Source organism: Ruditapes philippinarum, unplaced genomic scaffold (assembly GCF_026571515.1).
Source record: "Ruditapes philippinarum isolate M1 unplaced genomic scaffold, ASM2657151v2 ctg1843_1_1_1_1, whole genome shotgun sequence".
NCBI classification, from domain to species: domain Eukaryota; kingdom Metazoa; phylum Mollusca; class Bivalvia; order Venerida; family Veneridae; genus Ruditapes; species Ruditapes philippinarum.
The window spans coordinates 67,716-80,903 of NW_026865464.1; the positions used below are offsets into that span (position 1 = coordinate 67,716).

General features: G+C 31.7%; 1 protein-coding gene across 1 annotated transcript; it reads right to left on the bottom strand.

Annotated features, from left to right (window-relative positions):
- Window positions 1-1,554: 1,554 nt before the first annotated feature.
- LOC132729139 (tetraspanin-33-like) lies at window positions 1,555-12,940 on the bottom strand. Its single transcript, XM_060714880.1, has 7 exons — window positions 12,573-12,940; window positions 10,401-10,589; window positions 9,772-9,966; window positions 4,532-4,681; window positions 3,937-3,987; window positions 2,821-2,952; window positions 1,555-2,321 (listed from the first exon to the last, which is right to left on the bottom strand). The coding sequence occupies exons 1-7, from the start codon at window positions 12,642-12,644 to the stop codon at window positions 2,256-2,258; spliced, it is 855 nt and encodes a 284-aa protein (XP_060570863.1). The 5' UTR covers window positions 12,645-12,940; the 3' UTR covers window positions 1,555-2,255.
- Window positions 12,941-13,188: the final 248 nt, after the last annotated feature.

Below are 13,188 nucleotides of genomic sequence, written 5' to 3' on the forward strand. Positions count from 1 at the left end.
ACTAACGAGCTTTTATAAAAATATGCAATAGTCTTTGCAAAATTTGAATGAGGGAAGGTTGGCTGGGATTGGCAATATAAATCCCTTGGAAACGAATGACACCCCTTATGATTGAAAATCAAAATTTGTTATAATTAAAAAAGTATTGGCAAATTTAAGACAAAGATACCTTAAAACCCAGAGATATTGAACAGTTATATATATTTATAGAAAAAAGTGGAAAATATAGTTGTTTTTGTTTTTTTGGGAGAGGGTGGGGGTCAACATATTACAGCACAAAGCTATGCTGACTAAAATGCAACATTCTACTGTTATAAGATTTATTTATTTCTCAAAATAGTATTTCAAGAAAGATATACAGCCATCTGTTGTCCTGACTAACATATATCATATTTCGTTACTTAATGAGTAATTGTTTTAACATTATTTATGGCGAAATAACACGACAACATGGTAATTTATAGGGGAAATTCAGTCTATTAATTCTTTATTTACCGTACAACACTAAATTATCAAAGTCTTAATTGATTGAAATGTCAAAGCTACTTGAAGCAAGCATTATAGGTAGTTATTTACTAGCTTTATCATGAAGGAGAGAAATAAATAATGAATTGATGGACACTGGAGGCTATTAAAGTTTGCTTTGTTACAGGTTATGTTTCATCAGTCAAATTATCATATATGATTAAATACCAGGACAATTAAGCGAGAGTTTCATTGACAAACATGGCCTACCTCATAGACTATGCTAAACACTAATTACATATTTATCAAAATTGCAGCGTGACCATTGTAAAAACTAAAGAGAAACAGTATCACGGTTTGTGCATTGGATACCATACTGAAATGAAAAACGCCTCCGAAAAGTCTTGGCGCTTAGCTAACTTATAACGTAAAATTGAATTTCTTACATACATCAAATGAAACACTGTAAAGAAATTGTTCTTGGTTCAGATTTTCTTTCAAAAAGTTAACAAATTTCGGATAAAAATGTTTCGAGTCCCGTCTTGACAAAAATCCTCAGTGGGCCCCCATTTAAACAATCTGTAAATTGAGTTTGAAGTATATTTTTGTGGTTCTCTAAAGCTGTTCAGAAAGTACTAATAATGTAGCTAAATTCTCTAGATAAGGTTAACGAAAATATCCTCGGCCAATACATTAGTACATGGTAACATGGCAACAAGTATTCGCTGTTGATATAGCTTGCTTCATACATGTGGATGTTGTTGTTGATGACCCTGGTTTGTGCAAGGGCGCAAAGTGATGATGGTAGAATTTAACTATTATCAATGGTTTATGTGATGCGACACATTCAATATTTTCCTCTAGGATATTTGTGGTGTATTTAATTAATGTAATGTGACTGTACACGAGAGATTATTTCAAACTTCATCTGGTTCCTTTGACTTGATTCTACTCGTATCATTTCTATACATTGTACTTACCGTTTGACATATCTTATTTCAAAGTAACATATGTGTAACACGTTTACTGCTTTATCGACATGCATACTCTCATAATGATTGCAAAAAAACATGGTTAACAGTGTAAATACTCTGTAAACAAATATTTATTTCTTTTACTCGTTTTTTTATTAAATTGAATGTAAATCAAATAGTTAACAATGATATGCAAACAATATCCTAGTCATATTATTAGAATACTGAAGAAGAGAAATAACTGATTTTAATCAAAAGAATAGAACAGTGCTCTTGTTGTCTTTCTTTATGTTCAGCTATGATTTGTTCGTATCCTGTCTTTTGTAGAGTCCTTTCATTTTGACATTGGACGGTAAGTCGATTATCTATCGATCAGAATCATCAACAGCCTACCAGGTAGGTAAACTAATTTTCAAACTTAATAAAAGATTATGCAAAGAATTTTAAAATAGTATTATTGTTTAAAAATGTATGTAATGGCCATCTTATACAAAATTTCACTGACTGCTTTTTTGTCGATATTTTTCTACCCCATTAATTTAGTTTGCGTAAATTATGTATACTTTGCTATGTCAAAGGACTCACGCCTATGTTAAATTACTATATTTTACAATTGAACATCAAAAAGTCTGAACGCGTGCTGTTTATATCGGCAATAAAACAAAAGAAATCCGTGGGTAAGGACCGTAGCAAATATTCATTCTTATGATATGTAATCACAATTTAATTGTTCATCATACGTAAATGCAAAGTAATGAACACTCATTTTGGATGTAGAGGCAAGAACAAAAAAATGACATTATAGCTAGTTCCATATCACCATTTAGATTTCTGATGAAGTATTTGTTCTCGTAGCGTCCGAGCTACGTACATAAAATACATCTGAAAAAAAAGAATAAACATAAGAATTTTAGAATAGCCAATGACGTTATAAATTTTCATTATCTTCCACGGCGGTATCTAACATGAGGGATTTTATATTCTTACTATTTATGAATGATATCTACCGACAAGAAAATTTACATATATCTATTTGCATACTTTTTTCCTAGAGATATTAAGCACCATTGACATTATGTTTATTTGATATCTCTATATATGAACATACATAAACATAAAACGATTTTGATATAATCGAACAGAAATAAGTAAAAATGAAGCGATGAAGATAAAAATATTATAAAAACTTGAAATCTTAAAAAGATACGGAATGTAGCGGAATGAGCCGAAATATCACGAGCTTGTGGTATGAGAATAAGTTTTACGGATATTTTAAAGAAATATAAAAAATAAAAAATGTAATAGATGCAAAAAAAAATGAAAAATGTAATAAATGTTAAATGTAAAAAATGTAAAATAAGAAATAATGTAATAAATGAACCTGTGGAAGTAAGACGCCGAGCATAACTCCGCCTATAGTAATTGCATGGTCGTTTATAAATGTACCTACAGACTTCATACAACCTTGTTTATATATAGGTTTATGACTGCTGGATTCAGTAAGCTTGCCAGTCTGCAATTTAAATAATCAATGTCGATTGATTTTATTTTTATTGTTTATAATATTTCGAACAAAATTTGTCCATGTTTTGTGAGCAAAAATTCGATAACTAGAAATGTGGAGAAAACTCCGCATTTACAGGGTTAAATTCAAAATGTGTACATAAAAAAACACAAATTTTTATCATTAAAATTTTATTAATTTTGTCCAAAAAAAAGAACAACATGTAAATTATCGATTAATACAAAATACCAAATTTTGTATTCAAAGTTCAGTAAATTCGTCATTTAAAGCAACACAATGTCCGCACTGCTATTTTTGAAATTCCTCATTTACCGTGTTCAATTCAAGATTTTTAATCCCTAGTAAATTTTGTCAGCTATCAAAAACGTGTTAATAATGAAAAATGCACTAATGTCCGCTCGATTTATGAAAAATACCAAATTCTATATACATTGTTCATGGCAAAATTTGTAGCACCACATTACACACTGCTCATCGTAAAAAGCTACTAAATTTAATACAATATAAGTGTGAAAGTAGTTAAATTACTTATCCACTTTAAGCAATTAAAATCGGATGGTCGCCTTCTGTTCCATTAGAAAGATTTGAAATTCTTCTATATAATAAATATTCGGTCAAAAACAAATAAACAAATACAGGCACCGTTCCGTTAGCTAGGTAAAGTGTTGGACAATAAATCTAAAATCGGGTCCGATTCCTGGACGGTGCATGCCACTTTCCTTATGATTGAAATCCTTTTTAACGGTCATATGCACTGTACATCTACTCTGTCATGTACAGAAAACAGTTCCTTGCGAAAGTGAAGACAACTAGTACTTGAAAACTGCTTGACAGCCTGCCCAGGAACGATGCGGCGGCTAAACTGTGATCGGGTAAATGCATTGTGACTTACTGCCTTTGATCCGGAGTGAAAAATACTAACACCACCCAAACAAAAATAAACAACTGTTAACTACAGCAAACAGCTCTTACCTGATCCAGTATCATAACGTTTCTACCACAAAGTACATTCTTCATTTCACCCTGAAACATCAGCAAATAAGTAAAAAATAAATAAAAGGTGCTGGAATCAAGGAGTAACATAAAATAGTTTTTACCTCGCAGAAAAAAAAATAGCGAGTACAGGTCTCTAAAAGTAAACAAACTGATAACGGTAAACTCTAGGAAATCAATCTAAAAATTCAGCATTGAATAGTCAAATACCTAATATAAGATAGTTAATATCTCAAATACAAAATATAATCCTGCAAAGGTCAAGAATTTTTAAAAGCTCAAAAGACTTGTGGTCCTTTTACAATGGTTTCTAAAGAGTCACAAAATAAAAAGAGAGAAAATGACTCCATAAAGAACGCCCAAATCCGCAAAACTGAAAATATTGCACATGCTTGGTTTAATTGGGCTTGCTCGTGGACGGTAGTGGAAAGTGAAAGCCACCATTCACGACACCTAGCAACAGCTTTTTACGGCCGCAAACAACAAGTATTAACCAAAAAATATGTCGTCTTTGAGAGAAAAACAGCAAGGAATATGCCATGAAACTTAAGATAAAGTAGTTTTGTGAACACACCGGTGTTAATTTGCAACAAGAGGGCGGCACTGAGCATGCTTCCGGGTTGGTTGAGCTTTTTGAAGCCGCAGTGTTGTTGCATTTGAAATATTCGTTGTCATTCCAATCTAGGAATCCGGTGTCTGTATCGCTAAACCCACAGCATTCCAACTGCAATATGAAAATGTATAATTTAATGACGTCAATACATTATTTTGTTAACATAGGATAATTATAGATTGATTTGTTATCTTTGGAAGCACGTATATCATAAGCTACAAAGATATGTGTTTGTTTATATGACCCGCTAACAAATGAAATTCGAAATGGCCGGCTCCTTCAAGCAAAATACATTTGATAAAGTTATTAGATGTAAAACTGATTATGTTTTAAAATAATCTAAAGCTTATCTTATTCTTGAGACAAGGTTAGCTTTTAAAAAAGCTAGTAGCGACTCGCTTCGTAATTTTTTTCCAGGGCTGTGTTTAAATGTAAAAATGACAGTTCTGTGAGCTGAAGAGACTTCAGCGAACATCAAAATAAAAGTGACATGTAAAGTTATGGAAGCCAGTTCTCTCAGTTTAACAACGAGAAATATGAGTATATATGAAGATGCATGCAAACAGATAGAATGAAGTCCCTGTGTTTATGCACATTTACTATATGGCCTGTTGACCTTGACCATAAAATGTTAGATAGATAGAATTCATAAAGATGTCTCTTTATACGAAGTTAAGTTGTAATATGTTATTTAGTATTGGAATGAGTGACAGACACAAGTCATATACAGGAATATATTACTGAAGAACTCTCTTGGGTGTGGGCGAATTTAGATTCATAGGGCATGATTAACATTTCGTTTGTACAAGTTCTCAAGGCACTGGTATATTTTCAATATTAAAGCTGAAGGCATTGAGTTTATATCAATAAGACTTAAACATATTTTCCCTAAGCATTTTAATAAAACTTATGTCCACTTCATCTTGGTAAGTGAAACATTTTAAACAAATGGATATGATGTAGATACATGAACAAAATTTTAAAGTGGTCAACAAGGCAATACCACATGCCAAAAATTTAAGGTTAAGGCATTAATAAGGTATAAAGGTGTGCGTATGCGTTTCTATATAAGACGTGTCCTTGACCTATGTGTAGAACAATATGAACAACTATGAAAGAGGACTGCTGTGGTGTGGTTAATATGCAGTCTTTGGTTGCATAGATATCATTTAAAGAGAAACTAAATTACACATTAGGGAAAACAGATGAATAGGGATCCAAATTCCTGTTTATGCTCATCAGAGCACAACTTGCTCATAGTAGCATAAAAGGGTACTATATTGTAAGAGGGCTTGGTATAATGATCATCTCCTGTACAAAGATTCAACGACAATAATCAACACAAATATAGTTTATTCCTTTTCCCTATATATCTAATACTATCCCGGATCCCGGGCGTCCCGGATCCCGGGATTTTCCCCCCACCCTAAATACCGGAAAGGATAAAATGACCGGAAAAAAAGAAAAAGAAAAAAATGCACAGAACCAGATGTACACTTATGTTAATTAACCAAACGAAAACTTACTACAGAGAAAACAGGTGAAATCGCTAAATCAAAAGTCAGTGTAAATATGATTTATTGAAAAGAATTCATGAAAACAAACATTTTAATCATCATTATATCTTTGCGCTCAAAGCAATACTTGCTGCTTTTTAAAAATGGCGTGAAAATTGAAGGTTTTTTGACGCTATGTAAGATTAAATTTGATTGGCTAAATAATTTTGGATTCCAGCCCTGACAGATAAATTTTGTAGAAAGCTGGAAGCAAAGCTTCGATTAAATTTTTAGATAGATTCGTGGCGAGCCGGCATAACAAAAGTTTACCGTCTGTTTGAAATATATTAACGATTTAAGTTAAACTTTGTATAAGTTATAATATATAATATCTAATATCTATATATAACAACAGCAACGACAAATATGTTTACATCAGTTAAAGATGATTATTACCTGTTTCATCTTAATCTAACTTAAGAAGAAGTAGGAAACAGCCATAGTTTTGAAATTAACCTACAAAACTAAGAAAAGCGTATCTGGAAAAAAGTGAAATCCCGAAAATATCTTCTACATTTAATAAGTTGTACTTAAAGTTTCTACAAACATAATAACAAATATATAAATAATGTGCAATTTACTTTTATATATCTATGCTTTTACTTAATTTAGGTTCTCCAATAAGCAATTAATACTTATACTTGAATATACTATTAAACGGTTTTATTTTCTTATATTCAATGCAGAGAAGATGCAAAGATTTCCGGCTTATTTATGCTGATATCACTAAACTAATCTGTAATTGTGACTACTTATTGACAACTTCAAAGATTGTTATATCTATATAATAACTATTAAAATAAGTAATTATTCAAATGTCTTGAGTGTGTTGATATAGAAGTGGTTGCTTTTAGATAATGCTTCTCTAATTTTACTTTCTAAATCAACAGATTTTCATTTTCTATGACGATTGAAATATTTTGCATTTGAAAAGATGCCAAACAAAAAAAAAGTTATTAGTTATTCCATATATTGAACCTTTTTTGTATTATGTATTTGACACATGAATCATCCATACAGTAAGTATTAATTTAGATTACTTACATTCAAATTGTAACACTTGAAATAGATTTTGTAGAATTACCACAAACTTTTGTAATAAAATTATTATCAATAGCACTCTTTTGACGATTCTGATTGTCAATATTGACAGAATCGAATTCTATAATCCTGGTGCAATCATAAGTTCATATTGGAACATATAAACTTTTTGTTAAGCGAAACCTTACTGCTTACTTAGCATGTATATATACATTATTTACATTTAATTAATTGGATATTTTTTCTATCTTTTATTCATATCCAGTACTTTCAATTTCAATTTGAATTTAAATCGGAAATAGAACCAGAATGTAAACACCGTACATATTGAAAATTCGCTTTTTAATTGATAAATCTATATGTAGAATCAATTCGTGCAGAGTCACTTATTATATGATATCATTTTTCTATTCATGTATATGCACTTTTTCTGTTTGATGACATTATAATATATTGCTCTGAAAGCAAATGTACTAGTATTTGAATATTTGAATGAATGTTGTACGGTATCGTTTCTTCGCATCGCTTTCCTCTGATTTACCTGAATCTACAAACTCCATTGTCTTGTCGCTTTGGCGTATCTTCGCTTCGCCTCGGTTCTATTACTTTCAATAGAATTAACATTTCTATTAAAATGAAAGGGAAGTTAAAATATTCCCTTAACTTGGAATCTAGATCAGATGAATTTTTATGTTATTTGTTTAACCGAGAAAATACCGCGAGACAATACGCCGAAGTAGCAATATGATTTTGCGAGGACATGATAAATAACACGCGAAAGTTGGTAAATATAGTACCATCGTATCGTCCCTCGCTCCGATGCATCTAATTATTTTATCGTTTCATTGCTTATGTGTAACGTCTCGTCGCTTCGTGCATCTTTTCGTCGCTTCGGCACATCTTCCCATCTTGCAATTGCGTTATTATTTCGTCGCTTCAGCGCATCTTATTATATCTTGCTTTATCTAATTTGTACACCGGGTTAGAAAAAGACATGTAGCGCGCTTTAAATGAGTCAACACCGTAAACAGTTACCTTCAATCTAGATATTCCGGTATGTACCGCAGCCGGTGTAAAATCCTTATACGCTTCGTCGTATCGTCTCGTCGCTTTGACTAATCGTCTCGTCTCTTCGGTGTATCGTCTCGTTGAAGCATCACTTCGGCGTTTTAAGGTTATAATATTTCGCAGATGCAAAAAAAACGATGGCCGTAATTTAGCAGTTTGGCATCGTCTCCTTGCTTTGGCGCTTCGGCGTATCGTCTCGTCGCTTCGGCATATCGTTTCGTCGCTTCGGCGTATCGTTTCGTCGCTTCGGCTTTTTTTTGGTTTATCAGAGGTCGACGATGCCAAGAAACTATGGCCCTAACGGGACACCGTAATGTAACATGTATACTGCTGTTAAGGTGGTTAAAAGTACAAACAGTATATTAAGTACATGCGTATGTAAATATGGTATTATGTAACCTAATGGAAACAAATGTTCATTGTAAGTCCTTTGTTAATACTGCTCTTAACATTGCTATCTGTACATTCATAAATTTTATGTTTGCTTGGTATAAGTTTTATGATGTTGCCATGTTGACTCACTTGAAATAGAAATAAATTAATAATTTAATCAATAGGTAAGTTGTACATGATTAACTGTAAAATAAATTGTATATTTATCTTTCAGTATGTGAACTGACAATATTCATTTCTTTAATATTACAATACAGATAAAATGAGCCGCGTCACGACAAAACCAACATAGTGCGTTTGCAACCAGCATGGACCCAGACCAGCCAGCGCATCCGCGGAGTCTGATCAGGATCCATGCTGTTCGCTATCAGTTTCTCTACTTGATATAGGGTTTGTAAGCGAACAGCATGGATCCTGATCAGACTGCGTGGATGCGCAAGCTGGTCTTGATCCATGCTGGTCGCAAACGCACTATGTTGGTTTTGTCATGGCGCGGCTCATATGTCTATTCTTTTTATAATGTATCCAAATAACTTATAAGGTTGAACATTGTTTATATACTTGAAAGATATACTTGAATAAGAGAATGCACAAACTATGTTTTGAAAGGAAAGACGCATTTCCTATAACTTTTCAAGTTAATTTCAAGTTAATTTGGTCTTTCCTTAAAAATCACCGACTCTAATGTCAATAAAAATCCTTTTTAAAAGCACTGAAAGTTTTTCTATTTATTCATACTGCGTTAACCTACAGCGCGTAGTGTTTAAATATGTATGTATGTTTATTTTGTTCTATCTGAAAAGAGAGTAAATTTAGAGAAAAGCATGCTACTGTCTTTTGATATCCATTTACCAGGCGAGGCTGATATGGGCTAGAAAGGGACGAATTTGAAGAATTCAATAGGTCTACAGTGATATGTAAAAATGAGAATATAATCTATAGAAAAAAGTCCGTTGAAATGGGCGAGGCTTATTTTTGATATCAGGATACTAACCTGATTTAAAATATAATTATCAGGCAAGTGTTATCGGGCAGTCACCATAGCAGTTGTATAATAAATATCAATTATAAGTATTTTCAAATATCAATTTCAGCATAATATATCTTTAAGCAAAATAACAAACTGAAAAAAAAATAACTTACAGATGACTGCATGTTATCTATGAGGTTTTTCATATCATCGTCTTCTACAATACCATACTTCTTGATGGCATTTTTGAATGTTTTAGCCGGAAATAGACCCAGTTCTTCTTTAGCGTTTGGTACAAAGTAGAAGACGAAAATAAACACCACGATTACGATCTCTCCAAGTAAAAATATGGTCAGTATCCAGTTATACTGCGTGAGAAAAACATACATATTACTAAATGATAAGCTATTATTTTACCGTAAATTTAAAGAAAATATGGACATGTAGTTACTTTAGAATCCAGTTACGCTGGTACAGAAAAAATAAAAGGTTAACTCTCCGCAACGTTTTTAAAAGCATTATGCATAATAGCGATAAAGGTCAAACATACCTGATATATGTAATAAAATTTGAACTTTTGAGAAAACATCTTTTTGTAAACCAGACATGATACTTGTATAAAAACCTGTCGCACAATGAAGAAGATGGGTCTTTGTTGAAAATTAACCATGTACTTTGGAAATTGATATTGAAATATGAAAAATTATGCTGGTCCTAAATGAGAGGTTTTTTATGTGTTGTCGTATTTTGGAGATGGTCTTTCAATACAGTTGTGAGGAAAAGGGGAACCAAAGATACATACCAGTCGTAAGCACCATGTATATTCCCTCAGTGCTCCAAGCCAGCCGAACAATGTAACAACTATAGTGATTGACCCAGCTGTACACATCAATGTTGATGGGTCAAAGAAAAAGTCTATAGCGTCATGCACCTTCTTATCCTTGATGTACAATATATAAGCACCTAATGCCGTCACAGCTAATCCTAGTATCTTTATAGTAAATGAAAAAGGAATATTTTTCAATTTAATTGTTATAAATACAAGACGTTCTATGCTGTCTTTTTAAGTAGGAAACTAATCTGAGTGTGAAATTTGTCAAAGATTAAGGATGGATATGGAAAATGGTTGTATTTACCAGAACTTAGCCTTTGCAGTATTTATACACTGTTTTTCGGTAACTTATTTACATGCCTTTTCCTATATTATAAATATATCAATACTTTGAAAATATATAGACACTTGGTGTAATCCACATATTAAAAAAATCCATATCTGGCACCGCTGTTTTATATCAACATGTTTATTATTACCCTTCGGGATTTGGAAGTAATTTATGTTCCTGGTACTGTCATTGTATTTTTTTAAAACCCGAAATGTAGATTTAAAACACCATTTATTATTCCTCTCAGAAAATTAAAAATTAGTGTACTCATAATAATTACAATGACTTTGCATTTAACAATCTGAGGTATCACTATTACATGTAGCATACTAAACTATGTTATGCAAACTTGCAGTTTCGTAAAATATTTAAAAATAAAATATTTGGCTGAAACAGTGATCGTTTATAAACATGATCATATTTATGAAAATACTTTTTAATATTTGAAAAGGTTTTAAAAACAAAAACAAACAAAACAGATATTTCAGTCCTTTTGTTCGTAAGTAAACAAAAAGGATTCTTCCGATCCAACTGCAAGATGTGTGACTGTCATAAAATTAGGCGATGTTGAAGTACTTGTGACATAATTTTGTGAGCTTCCTAAAATGTGAAGTAGATTGTTTTTCCTTGCAAGATCTAGAGTGGCTCAATAAAGAACACAGCGCGATTGTTTTACTACTTATACTGGTACACTTTATATGTTTAAAATCGCGCAAAACCAACGAAAGTGTTGTTTTTTTCTAACTTTATATATCATAATAGTTACATGTTAATGTATAACAAATTAAAGGCCTTGAAAAAGATGTATGGTCGTTAATGGTTAAACTTTAAAAAAAAATAAACATTATACCTTTCAAAGCTGCACAAAAAGGAAGAAACCACAAAGAAAATGCATACACAACGTTGTACTGCAATGTTTTAATATTTATTAATTGTGATACTTTCCATATAATCGTATAATGTAAGATGTTACTGAATTTTACTTTTTTATCGTCCTATGTTTTGCAAATGAGCTGTTTGGTAAGTTACTCATTTATGGAATTTTCTGGAGATATTATTTGCCTTAGGCTATGACAAATCACTTATTTAATAAAGTTTATTATACCCTTCTTATTTAAGATCCTGTAACACAATATTTTATGGTTTTGCATCATAAATATGATGCTCAAATTAAGATTTATCAATTTTGTAAGTTCCAAAAAGCATTTCATGTATTTATAAAGATATTACCTAATTTAACATTTCATGTAAATAAAGGTAGGTAATAAAAATTTATTTTCTATAAAGTTGAAGTCAAATTTTACAATTCGAAATGAATGCATATATTTCAATGATTACATATAATATGTATAAATAGTTGCAGTACATATTTTACATATTCTTCGATGTTTGAAAATTGTTTTGTAAGCATACTGATATACATATATAAAATTTCACTTAAGTGTGGTATACAACCTCAATTACAACAGGATCTTTAAAATGTAACGCCAAAAGAAATAAGGCCAATCTAATGGCAGCGTACTGCTCAAAGAGACGAGACGCGACCTTGCTTGGCATATTAATTCTTTCCACGCTTAATATGTTAAAAGGACTTATCCATTCACTCAACCTATATAAAAAAAACAATTTAAAAAGGAATAGCGAACAGTGTAGGCCATGGTCAGATGTCGCGGATGTGCCGGCTGATCTAGGTCTGCACGAGTCGCATGGGAAGATTCAGTTCCCACCAGCTGGCTACGGGTAAAATTTTATATTATATTAAAGTATACATGTACAATAACGGATGATAAAATAATACATTTACAACTTACCCAGATGATGAAGTTTTCAAAGAAAAGTATGTACTTCAAACACAAGCTGATCGGTGAATTCTCTCTTGCCATATTTCCTATATTGTTTAGCAAAAACTATAGCTAGACAGTGTTTTTACGACATTTTAACATATAAAATATCCGGGTTTCAATGAAGCACTGATAACGGTTCGATTTGTTTAATAAACGTTTAAACCTTTCAAATCATATTTGAATCGTGAATAATGGTATGTAAAAATCGGCGTTATCTTTTGTTTGTTAAACTGTCGAATATAAATTGTTGACAATTTTATCTCACTTGGTGATAAGATAATATCTCACTGCACTGTTTTTAAAGCTACTCATTTGAAGTTTTAGATTTTAGTTTGTGGTTGTTGATTATTTTATTTCCTTAATCTGTCTTAATTACGTCATGATATATTTTAATTGTCCTTGTCACAGTCTTAAAATTAAATGTGTAAAGTACTAAAGGCAATAAAGTTTTCAAGAATTCGTCAAAATCCGAAACATTTCGTTAATTTCCGGGACTAATAATGTCAAATTAGCGTCAAAATGAGCAAGGTGAAAAAATATCTTCTTTTCCATTGTAAAAAATAGATAACGTGACTGTTTGTGG